Source organism: Coregonus clupeaformis, chromosome 6 (assembly GCF_020615455.1).
Source record: "Coregonus clupeaformis isolate EN_2021a chromosome 6, ASM2061545v1, whole genome shotgun sequence".
NCBI classification, from domain to species: domain Eukaryota; kingdom Metazoa; phylum Chordata; class Actinopteri; order Salmoniformes; family Salmonidae; genus Coregonus; species Coregonus clupeaformis.
In genome coordinates, this window is record NC_059197.1 from 10042264 (window position 1) to 10064701 (window position 22438).

At 44.5% G+C, this 22438-nt stretch overlaps 1 protein-coding gene across 1 annotated transcript in view; it reads right to left on the minus strand.

Moving 5' to 3' along the window:
• Positions 1-22438, minus strand: part of LOC121567293 (protein furry homolog) — a 207458-nt gene that overhangs the window by 56537 nt on the left and 128483 nt on the right. The window contains exons 55-57 of the mRNA XM_045218226.1: positions 12496-12696; positions 11927-12076; positions 6056-6228 (exon numbers count right to left, since the gene is read on the minus strand). Coding sequence (XP_045074161.1) covers positions 6056-6228; positions 11927-12076; positions 12496-12696 — 524 coding nt within the window. The remainder of the gene's footprint in view (positions 1-6055; positions 6229-11926; positions 12077-12495; positions 12697-22438) is intronic.

Consider the following 22438-nt stretch of genomic DNA (forward strand, 5'->3'; position numbering starts at 1 on the left):
CGAGTGAGAATTATGATTTTGGATGTGGAAGAGACATCCCTGAACTGTTAACCCTTAAAGAGCCACAAGAGAACAGAATTTTGTTATATTTTCGTTAATTTCCCAAGACCTATAATAAAATCCTTGTTTTGTTTGAACCTTGTCTCCATGCACTACTTGAGCAATCCCGCTGAAAGCTGTGTAGCCTCTCGTGACGTCACAGATGGTGGAGAATACGGGCACGCTCAAGCGTTAATAGTGCATGTCAGAGGAGGATACCGAAGGTTTGATCACCCAGTTTTCCAAGTTGGCCGTAGGCTCCCCGCCGACTGAAATGGAGGACATATTGAAAGCCCTTGTTGCTGGCCAGCAAGCCCAGATGCAAGCAAACGTGGCTCTCTTGGAGGAGCAAAAGAAAGCCAACCTTCTGAAGGCAGAGGAATTGCAGTTGCAGAGACAGAGGGTTGTCCAAAATACCCGCCCAATAAAGGCAAGTGACTTTATATCTAAGATGGGAGCTACCGATGACATTGAGGCATACCTGCATGCATTTGAGGCCACGGCCACTAGGGAAGCCTGGCCCAAGCAACAGTGGGTTGGTCTGTTAGCCCCCTTTCTAACCGGGGAATCGCTGAATGCTGTCCGGGACCTGGGCCCTGACCAGGTTACTGACTATGATGCCCTGAAGTCTGAGATCCTCAGCAGATATGGACTCACAAAGTTTGGTATGGCCCAGCGCTTTCACAGTTGGACCTTCCAACCAGACCAACCTCCTCGGGCGCAGATGCATGAACTTGTCCGAATCGCAAGGAAATGGCTGGATCCGCAGAGGAATACAGCAGCGGCGGTGGTGGAGGCCGTTGTGGTGGATCGTTACCTACGCGCCCTGCCTTATGAGGCAAAACGGTTCATCAGTCAACAGGCCTTGACCACGGCTGATCTGACCGTGGAAGCTGTGGAAAAGTACCAGGCCACAGCGGAGATGCTGAATGCTTCCCGAAAAGACCCCAGGAGTGCGGCCCCACCACAAATGGGAAGAACCCGTCCAAAGGACCCCAAGGTCTCGAACCCAGCCACGTCAGGACTTATCCCGGCTCCAGGGGGAGCCAGAAACCAGGCGGGTCCAAGAAGAGTACACCAGGAGGGGGAAACTCGACAGTGTTACCGGTGTGGGGAGATGGGACATATCTCCTGGCAGTGTGGGAAACCAGCCGATGAACCTATGCCCACTGCGGAGTCCTCCAGCTCAGCACCCACACACCGTTTTGCCTCGCTCTTGGGAGTCGTAGATGGCGGCCCAGATCGACCCCCCACCTGCCCGGTAACTGTGAATCACCATGATGTGGAGGCCTTACTGGATTCTGGTAGCCGGGCCACCCTGGTGCGTAAGGATTTGGTGGGCCCAACGTGTCTGACCCCGGGAAAGTCCTCCCAGTTTCCTGTGTCCATGGGGACACCAGAGAATACCCCATTACTGAACTTACAATGACCAGCACACGGGGAACCATACACACGACGGCGGGGGTGGTTGATTCCCTCCCCGTCCCTGTCCTAATTGGACGAGACTGCCCAGCCTTTTACCCACTCTGGAGAGAGTCTCAGGAGAGGATAACCCGAGTACCGCGGAAACGGAGAGGCAAGACTCATCCTGGGAAGGCTCCGGTGCAATCCTCCGAATTACTCACTCCCGCCCGGGCTCTGATAGGGATGGCAGGTGCCCAGACCGACACAGAGACGGAGCTACAGAATCTGGACAAAGAACTGTCTGGTCTGAAAGGGGACCGCTGAGAGGTATCGTTTGTTAAAGCAACAGTTAGACATGAAGACAGAAGAGTTAGATATCCTCCAGGCTAAACTCCAACAGAGCTCCTTCCCTAAGCAACAGGAGGAGCTGGAGAGGCTGCGCAGGACCATCGAGGAGTGTGAGGAGACCCTGCGCAGTAGTAAGGAGGTCCAGAAGAAGGCAGAGGAGAAGTACAAGGTGTTGGAGAACAAGATGAAGAATGCGGAGGCAGAGAGAGAGAAGGAACTGAAAGCTGCTCAACAGAAGCTAAACTCTGCTAAAACCAAGGCTGATGCGTTCAGTAAGAAACTCAAGGAGAGACAACAGGAGGCTGAGTCCCTGGTCCTAGAGTTGGAGGAGTTGAAGAGAGAGCAGTCTGGCAAGCACCACGGCAATGCGGACGCCCTCTCCGGCGTGATGCCTTCTTCGCTGCCTTTACCCGACGAGGACGTCGGTCCCGAGGAGGGGGATGTGTGATGTCACGAGAGGCTGTGTCCTGGAGGGACGTTACATCCCCCTGAGGTGGCTGCAAACCCAGACAGCTATGGCTCCATCTGCTGGTATGGTCGGGAACTCCACCCCTCTATGGCCAATCTTCCCACGCAGCTGAAACAAATGAGGAGCTGATGAGCTGAAGGTTTGGGAAGGGAAGAGACACAGTCTCCAACCTGGGCTCTCTGGAGGACAAGAGTGCTGCACGTCCACTTCCATGAGGAATATAAGGATTTGGAGATACTTACCTTTGGGAAATACTCACCTTTGGATATATGCACCGGTGGAAATACGTGAGAGACATTTGGAAGGACTTTTTGCTGGGTTGGCCACTAGCTGCAACGTGGACTACAGTAAGGCTGGGGAAAAGTTATCTGAGCGAGTGAGAATTATGATTTTGGATGTGGAAGAGACATCCCTGAACTGTTAACCCTTAAAGAGCCACAAGAGAACAGAATTTTGTTATATTTTCGTTAATTTCCCAAGACCTATAATAAAATCCTTGTTTTGTTTGAACCTTGTCTCCATGCACTACTTGAGCAATCCCGCTGAAAGCTGTGTAGCCTCTCGTGACGTCACACTCCGTAAGAAGCATCTCAAGGTCCTGGAGTGGCCTAGCCAGTCTCCTGACCTGAACCCAACAGAAAATCTTTGGAGGGAGCTTTAAGTCTGTATTGCCCAGCGACAGCCCCGAAACCTGAAGGATCTGGAGAAGGTCTGTATGGAGGAGTGGGCCAAAATCCCTGCTGCAGTGTGTGCAAACCTGGTCAAGACCTACAGGAAACGTATGATCTCTGTAATTGCAAACAAAGGTTTCTGTACCAAATATGAAGTTCTGCTTTTCTGATGTATCAATTACTTATGTCATGCAATACAATTCAAATTAATTACTTAAAAATCATACAATGTGATTTTCTGGATTTTTGTTTTAGATTCCGTCTCTCACAGTTGAAGTGTACCTATGATAAAAATTACAGACCTCTACATGCTTTGTAAGTAGGAAAACCTGCAAAATCGGCAGTGTATCAAATACTTGTTCTCCCCACTGTAGTTACCAACCCATAGTAAACTTCTGGGAAAAAATGGTGTTTGACGAGTAACAATGCTATTATACAGTAAACAAATTGACAACAGACTTTCAGCACGCTTATAGGGAAGGACATTCAACAAGCTATAACACAAATGACTGATGATTGGCTGAGAGAAATTGATGATAAAAATAATGTGGGGGCTGTTTTGTTAGACTTCAGTGCGGCTTTTGACATTATCAATCACAGTCTGCTGCTGGAAAACATATGTGTTATGGCTTTACACCCCCCGCTATATGGTGGATAAACAGTTAGTTGTCTAACAGAACACAAAGGGTGTTCTTTAATGGAAGCCACTCCAACATAATCCAAATAGAATCAGGAATTCTCCTGGGCAGCGGTTTATGCCCCTTACTTTTTTTTATCTTTACTAATGACATGCCAATGGCTTTGAGTAAAGCCAGTGTGTCTATGCATGTTTCTACAACTTGATTGGAGTCCACCTGTGGAAAATTCAATTGATTGGACATGATTTGGAAAGACACACACCTGTCTATATAAGGTCCCCCAGTTGACAATGCATGTCAGAGCAAAGACCAATCCATGAGGTCAAAGGAATTGTCCGTAGAGCTCCGAGACAGGATTGTGTTGATTCACAGATCTGGGGAAGGGTACCAAAACATTTCTGCAGCATTGAAGGTCCCCAAGAACACAGTGGCCTCCATCACTGTTAAATGGAAAAAGTTTGGAACCACCGAGACTCTTCCTAGAGCTGGCAGCCTGGCCAAACTGAGCAATCGAGAGAGAAGGGCCTTGGTCAGGGAGGTGACCAAGAACCCGATGGTCACTCTGACAAAGCTCTAGAGTTATTCTGTGGAGATGGGAGAAACTTCCAGAAGGACAACCATCTCTGCAGCACTGCACCAATCAGGCATTTATGGTAGAGTGGCCGCTCCTCAGTAAAAGGCACATGACAGCCCGCTTCGAGTTTGCCAAATGGCACCTAAAGACTCTCAGACCATGAGAAACAAGATTCTCTGGTCTGATGAAACCAAGATTAAACTCTTTTGCCTGAATGCCAAGCGTCACGTCTGGAGGAAACCTGGCACCATCCTTATGGTGAAGCATGGTGGTGGCAGCATCATGCTGTGGGGATGTTTTTCAGCGGCAGGGACTGGGAGACTAGTCAGGTTTGAGGCAAAGATGAACAGAGCAAAGTACAGAGAGATACTTAATGAAAACCTGCTCCAGAGTGCTCAGGACCTCAGACTGGGGTGAAGTTTCACCTTCTAACAGGACAACAACCCTAAGCACACAGCCAAGACAACGCAGGAGTGGCTTCGGGACAAGTCTCTGAATGTCCTTGAGTGGCCCAGCCACAGCTCAGACTTGAACCCGATCTAACATCTCTGGAGAGACCTGAAAACAGCTGTGCAGCAACGCTCCTCATCCAACCTGACAGAGCTTGACAGGATCTGCAGAGAAGAATGGGAGAAACTCCCCAAATACAGGTTTGCCAAGTTTGTAGCGTCATACCCAAGAAGACTCAAGGCTGTAATCGCTGCCAAAGGTGCTTCAAAGTACTGGGTAAAGGGTCTGAATACTTATGTAAATACTTATGTAAATTTCAAAAAACCTGTTTTTGCTTTGTCATTATGGGGTATTGTGTGTAGATTGATGAGACAAAAACACAATTCAATCCATTTTAGAATAAGGTTGTAACCTAATTTTTTTTGGAAAAAGTCAAGGGATCTGAATACTTTCCGAAGGCACTGTACACGTCAGCTACTACAGCGACTGAAATGACTGCAACACTTAACAAAGAGCTGCAGTTAGTTTCAGAATGGGTGGCAAGGAATAAGTTAGTCCTAAATATTTCCAAAACTAAAAGCATTGTATTTGGGTCAAATCATTCACTAAACCCTCAACCTCAACTAAATCTCGTAATGAATAACAGGGAAATTGAGCAAGTTGAGGTGACTAAACTGCATGGAGTAACCCTGGATTGTAAACTGTCATGGTCCAAACATATTGATACAACAGTAGCTAGGACGGGGAGAAGTCTGTCCATAATAAAGCGCTGCTCTGCCTTCTTAACAATACTATCAACAAGGCAGGTCCTACAGGCCCTAGTTTTGTCGCACCTAGACTACTGTTCAGGAGTGGTCAGGTGCCACAAAGAGGGATTTAGGAAAATTACAATTGGCTCAGAACAGGGCAGCATGGCTGGCCCTTAAAAGTACACGGGGAGCTAACATTAATGATATGCATGTCAATCTCTCAAAGTGGCTCAAAGTGGAAGAGAGATTGACTTTATCACTACTTGTTTTTGTAAGAAGTGTTGACAAGCTGAATGTACCGAGCTGTCTGTTTAAACTACTGGCACACAGCTCGATCACCCATGCATACCCCACAAGACATGCCACCAGAGGTCTCTTCACAAGCCCCAAGTCCTAGCACACGCACTCTACACACGTACATTGTAATATTGTTGTATTGTGGTATTATATATTTTGTATTGTAGATATGTAGTGATGTAATAATGTTATATGATGTACTGTCTATCTTTTGTTTTATATGTAATGTAAGTGCCTTAATATGTTTGGACCCCAGAAAGAGTAGCTGCTTCCTTGTCAACAGCTAATGGGGATCCCTAATAAATACAAATAAACACTTCTATACTCGTTTGTAATGGCTTATTCATGAAAATGAACTATAAACACTTCCATTAACCACATGTTTTCTTCTATCTGACCTGAACAGTGCTATGTACCTGGGCAGACAGCTGGAGTCCAGGTCCAGTTCTCCTCGGTAGTCTCCCAGAGCCAAGTTTTCCAGGCTGAAGCGGTCACCGTCACAGTCAAACCCAGGCGGGAGGTCACTGATGGACAGGGACAGATCATCCTCATGGATGTTCGTGTCCTTGTCTTCTACTGATACCTCAGCCTGGAGGGAGAGAGGAAATGAGGGAGGGGCTTACTCGAAATGCTGGCATCAAATGGTCAATATTAGGGTGTATCCCAAATGGCACCCTATTCCCTATGTAGTGTACTACTTTTGACCAGGGTCCATAGGGCTCAGGTCAGAAGTAGTGCACTACAGTGAGGGAAAAAAGTATTTGATCCCCTGCTGATTTTGTACGTTTGCCCACTGACAAAGACATCATCAGTCTATAATTTTAATGGTAGGTTTATTTGAACAGTGAGAGACAGAATAACAACAAAAAAAATCAAGAAAAACGCATGTCAAAAATGTTATAAATTAATTGCATAATGAGGGAAATAAGTATTTGACCCCTCTGCAAAACATGACTTAGTACTTGGTGGCAAAACTCTTGTTGGCAATCACAGAGGTCAGACGTTTCTTGTAGTTGGCCACCAGGTTTGCACACATCTCAGGAGGGATTTTGTCCCACTCCTCTTTGCAGATCTTCTCCAAGTCATTAAGGTTTCGAGGCTGACGTTTGGCAACTCGAACCTTCAGCTCCCTCCACAGATTTTCTATGGGATTAAGGTCTGGAGACTGGCTAGGTCACTCCAGGACCTTCATGTGCTTCTTCTTGAGCCACTCCTTTGTTGCCTTGGCCATGTGTTTTGGGTCATTGTCATTCTGGAATACCCATCCATGACCCATTTTCAATGCCCTGGCTGAGGGAAGGAGGTTCTCACCCAAGATTTGACGGTACATGGCCCCGTCCATCGTCCCTTTGATGCGGTGAAGTTTCCTGTTCCCTTAGCAGAAAAACACCCCCAAAGCATAATGTTTCCACCCCCATGTTTGACGGTGGGGACGGTGTTCTTGGGGTCATAGGCAGCATTCCTCCTTCTCCAAACACAGCGAGTTGAGTTGATGCCAAAGAGCTCGATCTTGGTCTCATCTGACCACAACACTTTCACCCAGTTCTCCTCTGAATCATTCAGATGTTCATTGGCAAACTTCAGACGGGCCTGTATATGTGCTTTCTTGAGCAGGGGGACCTTGCGGGAGCTGCAGGATTTCAGTCCTTCACGGCGTAGTGTGTTACCAATTGTTTTCTTGGTGACTATGGTTCCAGCTGCCTTGAGATCATTGACAAGATCCTCCCGTGTAGTTCTGGGCTGATTTCTCATGATCATTGCAACTCCATGAGGTGAGATCTTGCATGGAGCCCCAGGCCGAGGGATATTGACAGTTCTTTTGTGTTTCTTCCATTTGCAAATAATCGCACCAACTGTTGTCACCTTCTCACCAAGCTGCTTGGCGATGGTCTTGTAGCCCATTCCAGCCTTGTGTAGGTCTACAATCTTGTCCCTGACATCCTTGGAGAGCTCTTTGGTCTTGGCCATGGTGGAGAGTTTGGAATCTGATTGATTGATTGCTTCTGTGGACAGGTGTCTTTTATACAGGTTACAAATTGAGATTAGGAGCACTCCCTTTAAGAGTGTGCTCCTAATCTCAGCTCGTTACCTGTATAAAAGACAACTGGGAGCCAGAAATCTTTCTGATTGAGAGGGGGTCAACTACTTATTTCCCTCATTAAAATGCAAATCAATTTATAACATTTTTGACATGCGTTTTTCTGGATTTTTTTATTGTTATTCTGTCTCTCACTGTTCAAATAAACCTACCATTAAAATGATAGACTGATCATTTCTTTGTCAGTGGGCAAACGTACAAAATCAGCAGGGGATCAAATACTTTCTTCCCTCACTGTATATAGGGAATAGGGTGCTATTTGGGACGCACACTCAGTGTAGTACCCCCAGCCAATTTGATCTATTCCAGTACTTCAAATCAGTGGAACTGGCTGTAGGTACTTGAGGACAGGTTTGGGAAACACTGGTCTATGTAATTAAATACAACACTGATGGTGTTCTACTGACGGAATCCAGTGAGTGACGGTAAATCACTTAGAGCATCTAAGTGTAAAAGCACTCAATGAATCCAATCCATTATTATACTCAACTATACTCAATGTGCTTTTTTTAAATTTACTTTTAATTTCACCTTTATTTAACCAGGTAAGCCAGTTGAGAACAAGTTTTCATTTACAACTGCGACCTGGCCAAGATAAAGCAAAGCAGTGCGGTAAAAACAACAACAACACAGAGTTACATATGGAATAAACAAAACGTACAGTCAATAACACAATAGAAAATCTATATACAGTGTGTGCAAATGTAGTAAGTTATGGAGGTAAGGCAATAAATAGGCCATAGTGCAAATTAATTACAATTATAATTTAGTATTAACACTGGAGTGATAGATGTGCAGAAGATGATGTGCAAAAATAGATACTGGGGTGCAAATGAGCAAAATAAATAACAATGTAAATAACAATATGGGGATGAGTTAGTTGGGTGGGCTAATTACAGATGGGCTGTGTACAGGTGCAGTGATCGGTAAGCTGCTCTGACAACTTATGCTTAAAGATAGTGAGGGAGATAAGTGACTCCAGCTTCAGAGATCTTTGCAGTTCGTTCCAGTCATTTGCAGCAGAGAACTGGAAGGAATGGCGACCAAAGGAGGTGTTGGCTTTGGGGATGACCAGTGAGATATACCTGCTGGAACGCATACTACGGGTGGGTGTTGCTATGGTGACCAATGAGCTAAGATAAGGCGGGGATTTGCCTAGAAGTGATTTATAGATGACCTGGAGCCAGTGGGTTTGGTGACGAATATGTAGTGAGGGCCAGCCAACGAGAGCGTAAAGGTCACAATGGTGGGTAGTATATGGGGCTTTGTTGACAAAACGGATGGCACTGTGATAGACTACATCCATTTTGCTGAGTAGAGTGTTAGAAGCTATTTTGTAAATGACATCGCCGAAGTTAAGGATCGGTAGGATAGTCAGTTTTACGAGGGCATGTTTAGCAGCATGAGTGAAGGAGGCTTTGTTGTGAAATAGGAAGCCGATTCTAGATTTAACTTTGGATTGGAGATGCTTAATGTGAGTCTGGAAGGAGAGTTTACAGTCTAACCAGACACCTAGGTATTTGTAGTTGTCCACATATTCTAAGTCAGACCCGCCGAGAGTAGTGATTCTAGTCGGGCAGGCGGGTGCTAGCAGCGTTCGATTGAAGAGTATGCATTTAGTTTTACTAGCGTTTAAGTGCAGTTGGAGGCCACGGAAAGAGTGTTGTATGGCATTGAAGCTCGTTTGGAGGTTTGTTAACACAGTGTCCAATGAAGGGCCAGATGTATACAAAATGGTGTCGTCTGCGTAGAGGTGGATCTGAGAGTCACCAGCAGCAAGAGCGACATCATTGATATACACAGAGAATAGAGTCGGCCCGAGAATTGAACCCTGTGGCACCCCCGTAGAGACTTCCAGAGGTCCAGACAACAGGCCCTCCGGTTTGACACATTGAATTCTATGTGAGAAGTAGTTGGCGAGGCAGTCATTTGAGAAACCAAGGCTATTTAGTCTGCCAATAAGAATGCGGTGATTGACAGAGTCAAAAGCCTTGGCCAGGTCAATGAAGACGGCTGCACAGTACTGTCTTTTATCGATCGCGGTTATTATATCGTTTAGGTCCTTGAGCGTGGCTGAGGTACACCCATGACCAGCTCGGAAACCAGATTGCATAGCGGAGAAGGTACGGTGGGATTCGAAATGGTCGGTGATCTGTTTGTTAACTTGGCTTTCAAAAACTTTCGAAAGGCAGGGCAGGATGGATATAGGACTGTAACAGTTTGGATCTAGAGTGTCACCCCCTTTGAAGAGGGGGATGACCGCGGCAGCTTTCCAATCTCTGGGGATCTCAGACGATACGAAAGAGGTGGAACAGGCTGGTAATAGGGGTTGCGACAATTTCAGCTGCTAATTTTAGAAAGAAAGGGCCCAGATTGTCTAGCCCAGCTGATTTGTAGGGGTCCAGATTTTGCAGCTCTTTCAGAACATCAGCTATCTGAATTTGGGTGAAGGAGAAGCGGGGGGGGGGGTTATGGGCAAGTTGCAGCGGAGGGTGCAGAGCTGGTGGCCGGGGTAGGGGTAGCCAGGTGTAAAGCATGGCCAGCTGTAGCAAAATGCTTGTTGACATTTTCGATTATCGTAGATTTATCGGTAGTGACAGTGTTTCCTAGCCTCAGTGCATTGGGCAGCTGGGAGGAGGTGCTCTCATTCTCCATGGACTTTACAGTGTCCCAAAACCTTTTGGAGTTAGTGCTACAGGATGCACATTTCTGTTTGAAAAAGTTAGCCTTCGCTTTCCTAACTGATTGTGTATATTGGTTCCTGACTTCCCTGAAAAGTTGCATATCGCGGGGGCTGTTCGATGCTAATGCCGTACGCCACAGGATGTTTTTGTACTGGTCAAGGGCAGTCAAGTCTGGGGTGAACCAGGGGCTATATCTGTTCTTAGTTCAGAATTTTCTGAATGGGCCATACTTATTTAAGATGGAGAGGAACAACCAGGCATCCTCCACTGACGGAATGAGGTCAATATCCATCCAGGATACCTGGGTCAGGTCAATTAGAAAGGCCTGCTCGCTGAAGTGTTTTAGGGAGCGTTTGACAGTGATGAGGGGTGGTCGTTTGACCACGGACACATTACGGACGCAGGCAATGAGGCAGTAATCGCTGAGATCCTGGTTGAAGACAGCGGAGGTGTATTTAGAGGGTAAATTAGTCAGGATGATATTTTACATTTACATTTTAGTCATTTAGCAGACGCTCTTATCCAGAGCGACTTACAGTTAGTGCATACATATTATTATTATTATAATATTTTTTTTCATACCCCCTGTGGGAAACGAACCCACAACCCAGGCGTTGCAAACGCCATGCTCTATCTACTGAGCTACATCCCTGCTGGCCATTCCCTCCCCTACCCTGGACGACGCTGGGCCAATTGCGCGCCGCCCCATGGGTCTCCCGGTCGCGGCCGGCTACGACAGAGCCTGGATTCGAACCAGGATCTCTAGTGGCACAGCGATGCAGTGCCTTAGACCAGTGCCTTAGACCACTGCGCCACTCGGGAGACTGATATCTATGAGGGTGCCCATGTTTACGGATTTAGAGTTGTACCTGGTAGGTTCCTTGATAATTTGTGTGAGATTGAGTGCATCTAGTTTAGATTGTAGGACGGCCGGGGTGTTTCTGGGGGCATTTGCATTATATTGCTTAATGATGAGAAATACTCCTCAGAAAATTCTCAGAATTATGACACTTTCCTCCTAAAGGTAAGACATTTTCTAAATGTATAGTATTAGGAATAAATTATAGGCACACTCACACCCCCCCAGTTTAAACAGACACAGAAAGCGTCTTGCTACCACACACCCGCAAAACCCCAAGAACTCAGTAAAATACTATTCCTCAAAAGATGTAGAATAGTATAAATGGAAGCATTTGCAGCACCTAAAGAATTAGATAAAATGTGTTAGAACAGGTATTAGATGATTTTGCTGTGACATGCAGCTACTGTAACTAGAAGCTCTATGAAAGACTGGGTCCTGCCATATCCACTCTGGAGAAAACCTTGAAGAGTCACAGAGACATACACATAATACCTTATAGAGAAACATCAACACTTATCCCTGAAATCTAACTGCGAAAGGATAGGATAGAATTGTTTTGTTTGGCAGCGTTAGTAAAGAACTCTAGGATTGAGGTGCGATAGGAGGAATAGGAGTGAGTGGGTGCCCATATCTCCTTATTCACCCTCGGCATTGAATCCTCTGCCAGCAAGACCTCGAAACTGGACGTTCCGGTTTGCAGAGAGGGAAGAGAAGGGTCAGCGGCCGAGTTGTCGAGGGACGTGTACAGAGAGTCCAGTTGATTGACCTCCTCGGAGGGGGAGAGGTTCACAATCTGCAACGAGACAAAGGTCCAGCTCAGAGTCCTCCTCCTGTCTAATCATCAGACCCAGGTTCAAATAGTATTCGCTTTCTCTCAAATATTTGGATTGAGCGTTCGGGCGAGGTTTGCACTTTTGGGACTATTACCTTGGTTCCATGGCACCAGGCGAGCTCGATCAAGCTTGAAGTATTTGGAAGAAAACAAATACTACTTGAACCAGTGCCAGATGGGCGAGGTTTGCACAGATCTGCTAGTCAGGACATCATGCACGAGGCAACTGTTGTGAGCACAGGGAAAACCATCTCACAATACATAAAATATAAACACTTAAAAGTATTTAAGCAGAATGGTATGAGAGAAGCAGAGCATGCTTCCTGGATGGTAGGGGGGTAGGGTAATCTGATCCTAGGTCTGTGGTTAGAGAGACGTACCACCTGGGAGTGAGAGAGGATCTGGCTGGCGGTGATGGACTCTTCCTCTGAGGATTCCTCTGAATCCTGGTGGGTGATCTGGCCTAGGCTGGGCGTGCTGCTGGACAGCTCGCTGTCATCCAGGGGCACCAGGTCACTCCTGTCCAGGCTATCCATGGAGCGTCTCCGCACCCCCCAGTTGAAGCTGTCCATCGTCTCCCCCTGCAAGGACGACACACGCAGCTTTAAGAAAGTACACAGATAGACCACACAGAACCAGATGCCTTACACACACACAGGTCTACGCACACACATGCACACACAAAGGGGTCTACACGCACGCACGCACACACGGGTCTACGCACATACACATACGTACGCACGCACACACACGTACGCACGCACACACAAAGGGGTCTGCACACGCAAACACACACGCACACACACACACACAAACACAGTAACCTGCAGCCACACAAATGCTTGACCATGCAGAGCAAGTCAAGTCAAGGCTGATCTTCATGGGGGAGTTACCCAGTGACAATGCCAACCATTTCACACTACTGAGCTGAGGTGATACAAGCCAAGCTGAGCTGTACTGCCCTAGCATGATTATGCATTCATCCACCACAGATTCTAGAACAGTGCTGATGGACCAAGTGAACAGAAAATATCCAAGACAGCACAGTACGGTTCGGCACAGTCATGTGAAAAGGGTAGCCTTTAGTGCATCCTAACAGAAACTTTCCAATGGATCAAATCAAAATAGCCCTCAATGAAAACTAAAAAATAACTTGGTTTTGACTCCAACGGGAGCTTGTTTGACTTCCTAAATATTGTCTAGTTTTATCCCCATGAGCCTCATGGCTTCTGTCTTGTTTCAGATCCTCCTGGGTGATGTTTCCTCTAGGTCCAGATCTAGAATCAGCTTCCCCTCCCCCAATCTTAACCTTAACCATTACAGGGGAAAATCCAAAACTGACCCAAGATGCATCTAGTGGCAACTTCAACCTATACCTGTTCAGATGGAAAATTACTTTCCATAAGGTCACGATTCTGGAGAATGTCAGCCAACATCCACATTCCAACAAGCCTCCTCAAGGCCACGTTCCATATGGCGCCCTATTTCCTATGAGCCCTGGTCAAAAGTAGTGCATTATAACTTTTCCACTTTCCTTAAAACTGCATCGTTGTTTAAGGGCTTGTAAGTAAGCATTTCATTTCACAAGGTCTACACCTGTTGTATTCTGCGCATGTGGCAAATAACATTTGATTTGATAAAGGGAATAGGGTGCCATTTGGAACACAGTCCAGGTCACCACAGCAGACAGGACAGATCCTGGACCTGTGGTGACTGACTAGCTTCATCATATTTCAATCTAGTGGAGGGAGACGGCTAGCCTGAACCCAGATCTGTTTGAGCATGCCTGGAGTCCCAGCTAACAATTCTAGGGATAGAGAATGTTTTTGTAATGTTACTCATAATGATGTTTGAGTGTCCAGTTTTTCATTAGTTAGGGGAACATTCTATGTATGTTAGCAAAAACCTCCTGAGAGCATGTTTTGACGTTAGAGTTAGGAGAACATTTACTTAATGTCAAACAAAACTTACCCAGAAGGTGGTTACCATGTTCTCAGAATAAATATACTAATGTTCTAGACACGTTCCATGGTACATTGCAAGAACATTCCTGTGTCGAAGGACATTTAAAACATAAGACGTTCTTTGTCCAGGACGTTCTGAGTCCACTGGTCCCACTCACACAGAACTACAATACACCTTGACCTCTTTCTCCCCTCTCTCTCTCCAGATGAAATCCTGTGACTAGTGATGTCCGGCCGCCCGACAACCTGCCCACTTGACCCCATCCCCTCCTCCAGACCATCTCTGGAGACCTTCTACCATTCCTCACTTCCCTCATCCCTGACCACTGGCTGCGTCCCCTCTGACTTCAAGATGGCCCGAGTCGGTCCCCTCCTCAAGAAACCAACACTCGACCCCTCTGACGTCAAAAACTACAGATCGGTATCCCTTCTTTTTCTCTACAAAATCCATAGAGAACGACCTTTCCTCACACAGGAAGCGGCGCAGGTCCTAATCTAGGGACTTGTCATCTCCCGTCTAGACTACTGCAACTCTCTTTGCTGGGCTCCCCGCTTGTGCTATCAAACCCCTGCAATTTATCCAGAACGCTGCAGCCCGCCTGGTGTTCAACCTTCCTAAATTCTCCCATGTCACCCCGCTCCTCCACACACTCCGCTGGCTTCCAGTCTAAGCTCGCATCATCTTCAAGACCCTGGTGCTTGCCTACGGAGCAGCAAGGGGAACTCCACCTCCTTACCTTCAGGCTATGCTCAAACCCTACCTCGCAACCCGAGCACTCCATTCCACCACCCTCCCACCACTACGGGAGGGCAGCTCCCACTCAGCCCAGTCAAAGCTCTCCATTTCCTGGCACCCCAATGGTGGAACAAGCTTCCCCCTAAAGTCAGGACAGCCCGTCTGCCCATCTTTCGAAAACAAATGTTTTAAGTGTATTGTAAGTACCTCACAGCGCCTCCAACACCCCGTTAGATTTCACCTGCATTGTAAAACTTTGAAGTAAATCTCAGCTCTGTTAAAAGTACCCTAAATAAAAACAATTTTATTTATCATTTGAGTAACACTAAACCGAGTAATAAGCCAACAGAAAACCCTTACAATTGCTGAAATAAATAAATCAAATCAATGATGACAGAATAGTCAGATTAACTGATAACTGACAAAGACATCGTGGAGTAGCAGGAAGATCGGACCCAAGAGGTTGAGAGTTCAAATCCTAGGTAATAATAATCAGTATTTACACTACCAGTCAAAAGTTTAGACACTCCTACTCATTCATGGGTTTTTCTTTATTTTTACTATTTTCTACATTGTAGAATAATAGTGAAGACATCAAAACTATGAAATAACACATATGGAATCATGTAGTAACCAAAAAAGTGTTAAACAAATCAAAATATATTTTAGATTTTTCAAAGTAGCCACCCTTTGCCTTGATGACAGCTTTGCACACTCTTGGCATTCCCTCAACCAGCTTCACCTGGAAGGCTTTTCCAACAGTCTTGAAGGAGTTCCCACATATTCTGAGCACTTGTTGGCTTCTTACCCTTCACTCTGCGATCCGACTCATCACAAACCATCTAAATTGGGTTGAGGTCGGGTGACTGTGGAGGCCAGGTCATCTGGTGCAGCACTCCATCACTCTCCTTCTTGGTCAAATAGCCTTTACACAGCCTGGAGGTGTGTTTTGGGTCATTGTCCTGTTGAAAAACAAATTATAGTCCCACTAAGCTCAAACCAGATGGGATGGCGTATCACTGCAGAATGCTGTGGTAGCCATGCTGGTTAAGTGTGCCTTGAATTCTAAATAAATCACAGACAGTGTCACCAGCAAAGGACCATCACACCTCCTCCTCCATTTCAACCGGTCTAATGTCCATTGCTCATGTTTCTTGGCCCAAGCAAGTCTCTTCTTATTATTGGTGTCCTTTAGTATTGGTTTCTTTGCAGCAATTCGACCATGAAGGCCTGATTCACGCAGTCTCCTCTGAACAGTTGATGTTGAGATGTGTCTGTTACTTGAACTCTGTGAAGCATATATTTGGGCTGCAACTTCTGAGGCTTGTAACTCGAATGAACTTCTCCTCTGCAGCAGAGGTAACTCTGGGTCTTCCTTTCCTGTGGCGGTCCTCATGAGAGCCAGTTTCATCATAGCGCTTGATGGTTTTTGGAACTGCACTTGAAGAAACTTTCAAAGTTCTTGAAATTTGCCGCATTGATTGACCTTCATGTCTTAAAGTAATGATCGACTGTCATTTCTCTTTGCTTATTTGAGTTGTTCTTGCCGTAATATGGACTTGGTCTTTTAACAAATAGGGCTATCTTCTGTATACCACCCCTACCTTGTCACAACACAACTGATTGGCTCAAATGCATTAAGAAGGAAAGAAATTCCACAAATGAACTTTTAACAAGGCACACCTGTTAATTGAAATGCATTCCAGGTGACTACCTCATGAAGCTGGTTGAGAGAACGCCAAGAGTGTGCAAAGCTGTCATCAAGGCAAAGGGTGGCTACTTTGAATAATCTCAAATATAAAATATATTTTGATTTGTTTAACACTTTTTTGGTTACTACATGATTCCATTTGTGTTATTTCATAGTTTTGATGTCTTCACTATTAAAGTGTAAAAATAATGAATGAGTAGGTGTGTGCAAACTTTTCACTGGTACTTATATATTTAAAACACCAATATATCTTGATTATTCAACCCCCTGAGTCAATACATGTTAGAATCACCTTTGGCAGCGATTACAGCTGTGAGTCTTTAAGTCTAAGAGCTTTGCACACCTGGATAGTACAATATTTGCACATTATTCTTGAAAAAATTATTCTAATTGCTAGACAGCCATTTTCAAGTCTTACCATACATGTTTGAGCCAATTTAAATCAAAACTGTAATTAGGCCACTCAGGAAAATTCAATGTCATTTTGGTAAGCAACTCCAGTGTATATTTGGCCTTGTGTTTTAGGTTATTGTCCTGCTGATTCAAAATTCAAAAGGCACTCGCACATCTGAGCTATCTTTGTTGCAGGTGCATGGGAACAATTGAATAACATGAAAGAAAAGAGAAACCCGCACACTGCTCTTGCTAGTATCACTGTTCTTTATTAAGCTTACGTATCGGCATCAATGCCTTCGTCGGAGCTTTAAAAAAAAAAAAGTTCTGACGAAGGCCTTGAGGCCGATACAATAGTTTAATAAAGAACAGTGATACTAGCAAGAGCGGTGTGCTGGTTTCTCTTTTCTTTCAGGTTATTGTCCTGCTGAAAGGTGAATTTGTCTCCCAGCGTCTGTTGGAAAGCAGACTGAACCAGGTTTTTCTCTAGGATTTTACCTGTCCTAGCGCTATTCCATTTCCTTTTATCCTAAAAAAACTCCCTAGTCCTTGCCAATGCAGAGCATACCCATAACATGATGCAGCCACCACCATGCTTGGAAACATGAAGAGTGGTACTCAGGGCTTTTGGATTTGTTCCGAACATAACGCTTTGTATTCAGGACACTTTGCCACATTTTTTGCAGTTTTACATTATTGCCTTATTGCAAACAGGATGCATGTTTAGGAATATTTTTATTCTGTAAAGGCTTCCTTCTTTTTACTCTGTCATTTAGGTTGGTATTGTGGAGTAACTACAATGTTGTTGATCCATCCTCAGTTTTCTCCTATCACAGCCATTAAACTCTAACTGTTTTAAAGTCACCATCAGCCGCATGGTGAAATCCCAGAGCGGTTTCCTTCCTTTCCGGCAACTAGGAAGGACACCTGTATTTTTGTAATTACTGGATGTATCGACACACCATCCAAAGTGTAATTAATAACTTCACCATGCTGAAAGGGATATCTTTACCCATCTACCAATAAGTGCCCTTCTTTGGCATTAGAAAACCTCCCTGGTCTTTGTGGTTGAATCTGTGTTTGAAATTCACTGCTAGACTGAGGGACCTTACAGATAATTGTATGTATGGGGTACAGAAATTAGGTAGTCATTCAAAAATCATGTTAAACACTATTATTGCACACAGAGTGATTTAAATTTGTTAAAAAAGAAATACAACATAACACCACTTTGACATTATGCGGTATTGTGTGTAGGCCAGTAGTCGTTTTTCCAATCTTCCTCTGTCCAGTGTCTGTGTTCTTTTGCCCATCTTCATCTTTTATTTTTATTGGCCAGTCTGAGATATGGCTTTTTCTTTGCAACTCTGCCTAGAAGGTCAGCATCCCGGAGTCGCCTCTTCATAGTTAACGTTGAGACTGTTGTTTTGCGGGTACTATTTAATGAAGCTGCCAGTTGAGGACCTGTGAGGCGTCTGTTTCTGAAACTAGACACTCTAATGTATTTGTCCTCTTGCTCAGTTGTGCACCGGGGCCTCCCAGTCCTCTTTCTATTCTGGTTAGAGACCGTTTGCACTGTTCTGTAAAAGGAGTAGTACACAGCATTGTACGAGATCTTCAGTTTCTTGGCAATTTCTCACATGGAATGGAACAAGAATAGACTGACGGGGTTCAGAAGAAAGTTATTTGTTTCTGGCCATTTTGAGCCTGTAATCGAACCCACAATTGCTGATGCTCCAGATACTCAACTAGTCTCAAGAAGGCCAGTTTTATTGCTTCTTTAATCAGCACAACAGTTTTCAGCTGTGCTAACATAATTGCAAAAGGGTTTTCTAATGATCAATTAGCCTTTTAAAATGATAACTTGGATTAGCAAACACAACATGCCATTAGAACACAGGACTGATGGTTGCTGATAATGGGCCTCTGTACGCCTATGTAGATATTCCATAAAAAAATCAGCCGTTTCCAGCTACAATAGCCATTTACAACATTAATAATGTGTACTGTATTTCTGATCAATTTGATGTCATTTTAATGGACAAAAAAAATGCTTTTCTTTTGAAAAAAATACATTTCTAAGTGACCCCAAACTTTCGAACAGTAGTGTATGTATATATATACACAGTGAGGGAAAAAAGTATTTGATCCCCTGCTGATTTTGTACGTTTGCCCACTGACATGAAATGATCAGTCTATAATTTTAATGGTAGGTTTATTTGAACAGTGAGAGACAGAATAACAACAACAAAAAAAATACAGAAAAACACATGTCAAAAATGTTATAAATTGATTTGCATTTTAATGAGGGAAATAAGTATTTGACCCCCTCTCAATCAGAAAGATTTCTGGCTCCCAGGTGTCTTTTATACAGGTAACGAGCTGAGATTTGGAGCACACTCTTAAAGGGAGTGCTCCTAATCTCAGTTTGTAACCTGTATAAAAGACACCTGTCCACAGAAGCAATAAATCAATCAGATTCCAAACTCTCCACCATGGCCAAGACCAAAGAGCTCTCCAAGGATGTCAGGGACAAGATTGTAGACCTACACAAGGCTGGAATGGGCTACAAGACCATCGCCAAGCAGCTTGGTGAGAAGGTAACAACAGTTGGTGCGATTATTCGCAAATGGAACACAAAATAACTGTCAATCTCCCTCAGCCTGGGGCTCCATGCAAGATCTCACCTCGTGGAGTTGCAATGATCATGAGAACGGTGAGGAATCAGCCCAAAACTACACGGGAGGATCTTGTCAATGGTCTCAAGGCAGCTGGGACCATAGTCACCAAGAAAACAATTGGTAACACACTACGCCTTGAAGGACTGCAATCCTGCAGAGCCCACAAGGTCCCCCTGCTCAAGAAAGCACATATACAGTGGGGAAAAAAAGTATTTAGTCAGCCACCAATTGTGCAAGTTCTCCCACTTAAAAAAATTAGAGAGGCCTGTAATTTTCATCATAGGTACATGTCAACTATGACAGACAAATTGAGAAAGAAAATCCAGAAAATCACATTGTAGGATTTTTAATGAATTTATTTGCTAATTATGGTGGAAAATAAGTATTTGGTCACCTACAAACAAGCAAGATTTCTGTCTCTCACAGACCTGTAACTTCTTCTTTAAGAGGCTCCTCTGTCCTCCACTCGTTACCTGTATTAATGGCACCTGTTTGAACTTGTTATCAGTATAAAAGACACCTGTCCACAACCTCAAACAGTCACACTTCAAACTCCACTATGGCCAAGACCAAAGAGCTGTCAAAGGACACCAGAAACAAAATTGTAGACCTGCACCAGGCTGGGAAGACTGAATATGCAATAGGTAAGCAGCTTGGTTTGAAGAAATCAACTGTGGGAGCAATTATTAGGAAATGGAAGACATACAAGACCACTGATAATCTCCCTCGATCTGGGGCTCCACGCAAGATCTCACCCCGTGGGGTCAAAATGATCACAAGAACGGTGAGCAAAAATCCCAGAACCACACGGGGGGACCTAGTGAATGACCTGCAGAGAGCTGGGACCAAAGTAACAAAGCCTACCATCAGTAACACACTACGCCGCCAGGGACTCAAATCCTGCAGTGCCAGACGTGTCCCCCCTGCTTAAGCCAGTACATGTCCAGGCCCGTCTGAAGTTTGCTAGAGTGCATTTGGATGATCCAGAAGAGGATTGGGAGAATGTCATATGGTCAGATGAAACCAAAATATAACTTTTTGGTAAAAACTCAACTCGTCGTGTTTGGAGGACAAAGAAGGCTGAGTTGCATCCAAAGAACACCATACCTACTGTGAAGCATGGGGGTGGAAACATCATGCTTTGGGGCTGTTTTTCTGCAAAGGGACCAGGGACGACTGATCCGTGTAAAGGAAAGAATGAATGGGGCCATGTATCGTGAGATTTTGAGTGAAAACCTCCTTCCATCAGCAAGGGCATTGAAGATGAAACGTGGCTGGGTCTTTCAGCATGACAATGATCCCAAACACACCGCCTGGGCAACGAAGGAGTGGCTTCGTAAGAAGCATTTCAAGGTCCTGGAGTGGCCTAGCCAGTCTCCAGATCTCAACCCCATAGAAAATCTTTGGAGGGAGTTGAAAGTCTGTGTTGCCCAGCAACAGCCCCAAAACATCACTGCTCTAGAGGAGATCTGCATGGAGGAATGGGCCAAAATACCAGCAACAGTGTGTGAAAACCTTGTGAAGACTTACAGAAAACGTTTGACCTGTGTCATTGCCAACAAAGGGTATATAACAAAGTATTGAGAAACTTTTGTTATTGACCAAATACTTATTTTCCACCATAATTTGCAAATAAATTCATTAAAAATCCTACAATGTGATTTTCTGGATTTCTTTTTGTCTGCCATAGTTGACGTGTACCTATGATGAAAATTACAGGCCTCTCTCATCTTTTTAAGTAGGAGAACTTGCACAATTGGTGGCTGACTAAATACTATTTTCCCCCACTGTACATATACATATATATACACACATATATACACACATATATACATACATATATACACACATATACATATATCAACGCAATTCTAACTATATAATTCACTATACATGACTGGTATTAAATAATAATCTGAGCAAATGCAACATAAATGAGAGGAAACTATAAGTAGTGCAATGTGTAGGGAATAGGGTGCCATTTGGGATGCAACCTAAGTCCTTAGTTTGGCATGGCTGTGTGTGATCAACAGTGATCAATCAGCTGATTATTAATAATAATAATAATAATATGCCATTTAGCAGACGCTTTTATCCAAAGCGATATACAGTCATGCGTGCATACATTTTTGTGTATGGGTGGTCCCGGGGATCGAACCCACTATCTTGGCGTTACAAGCGCCGTGCTCTACCAGCTGAGCTACAGAGGACCACTAAGTTGCATACTACTCATTTAAGAGCAATACGTCTGCTCATATCTAGCATCAGTGAATGGAAGGCTGTGTATAATGTGTTTTGATGGGAGTGTTAAGTCACGTATGATCTACATGATGCTACAGTATCCCTCTGACTGGAACTAAGTACTAAGAACACCGACCCTGACAGAAACTGTAGAGGCTTGAGTGAGGACTTGACTTAACATTAGGGAAAGAAAACCCTGAACACACTCCAAACATGCACAGTACTACTGTATCACACACCACCATAGGGAAATAATCCACTCAATGTGCACTATATAGGGTTGTGTCACAAATGGCACCCTATGTCCTATGTTGTGCACATACAGTGGGGGAAAAAAAAGTATTTAGTCAGCCACCAATTGTGCAAGTTCTCCCACTTAAAAAGATGAGAGAGGCCTGTAATTTTCATCATACAGTGGGGAAGAAAAGTATTTAGTCAGCCACCAATTGCGCAAGTTCTCCCACTTAAAAAGATGAGAGAGGCCTGTAATTTTCATCATAGGTACACGTCAACTATGACAGACAAATTGAGAAATAAAAATCCAGAAAATCCCATTGTAGGATTTTTAATGAATTTATTTGCAAATTATGGTGGAAA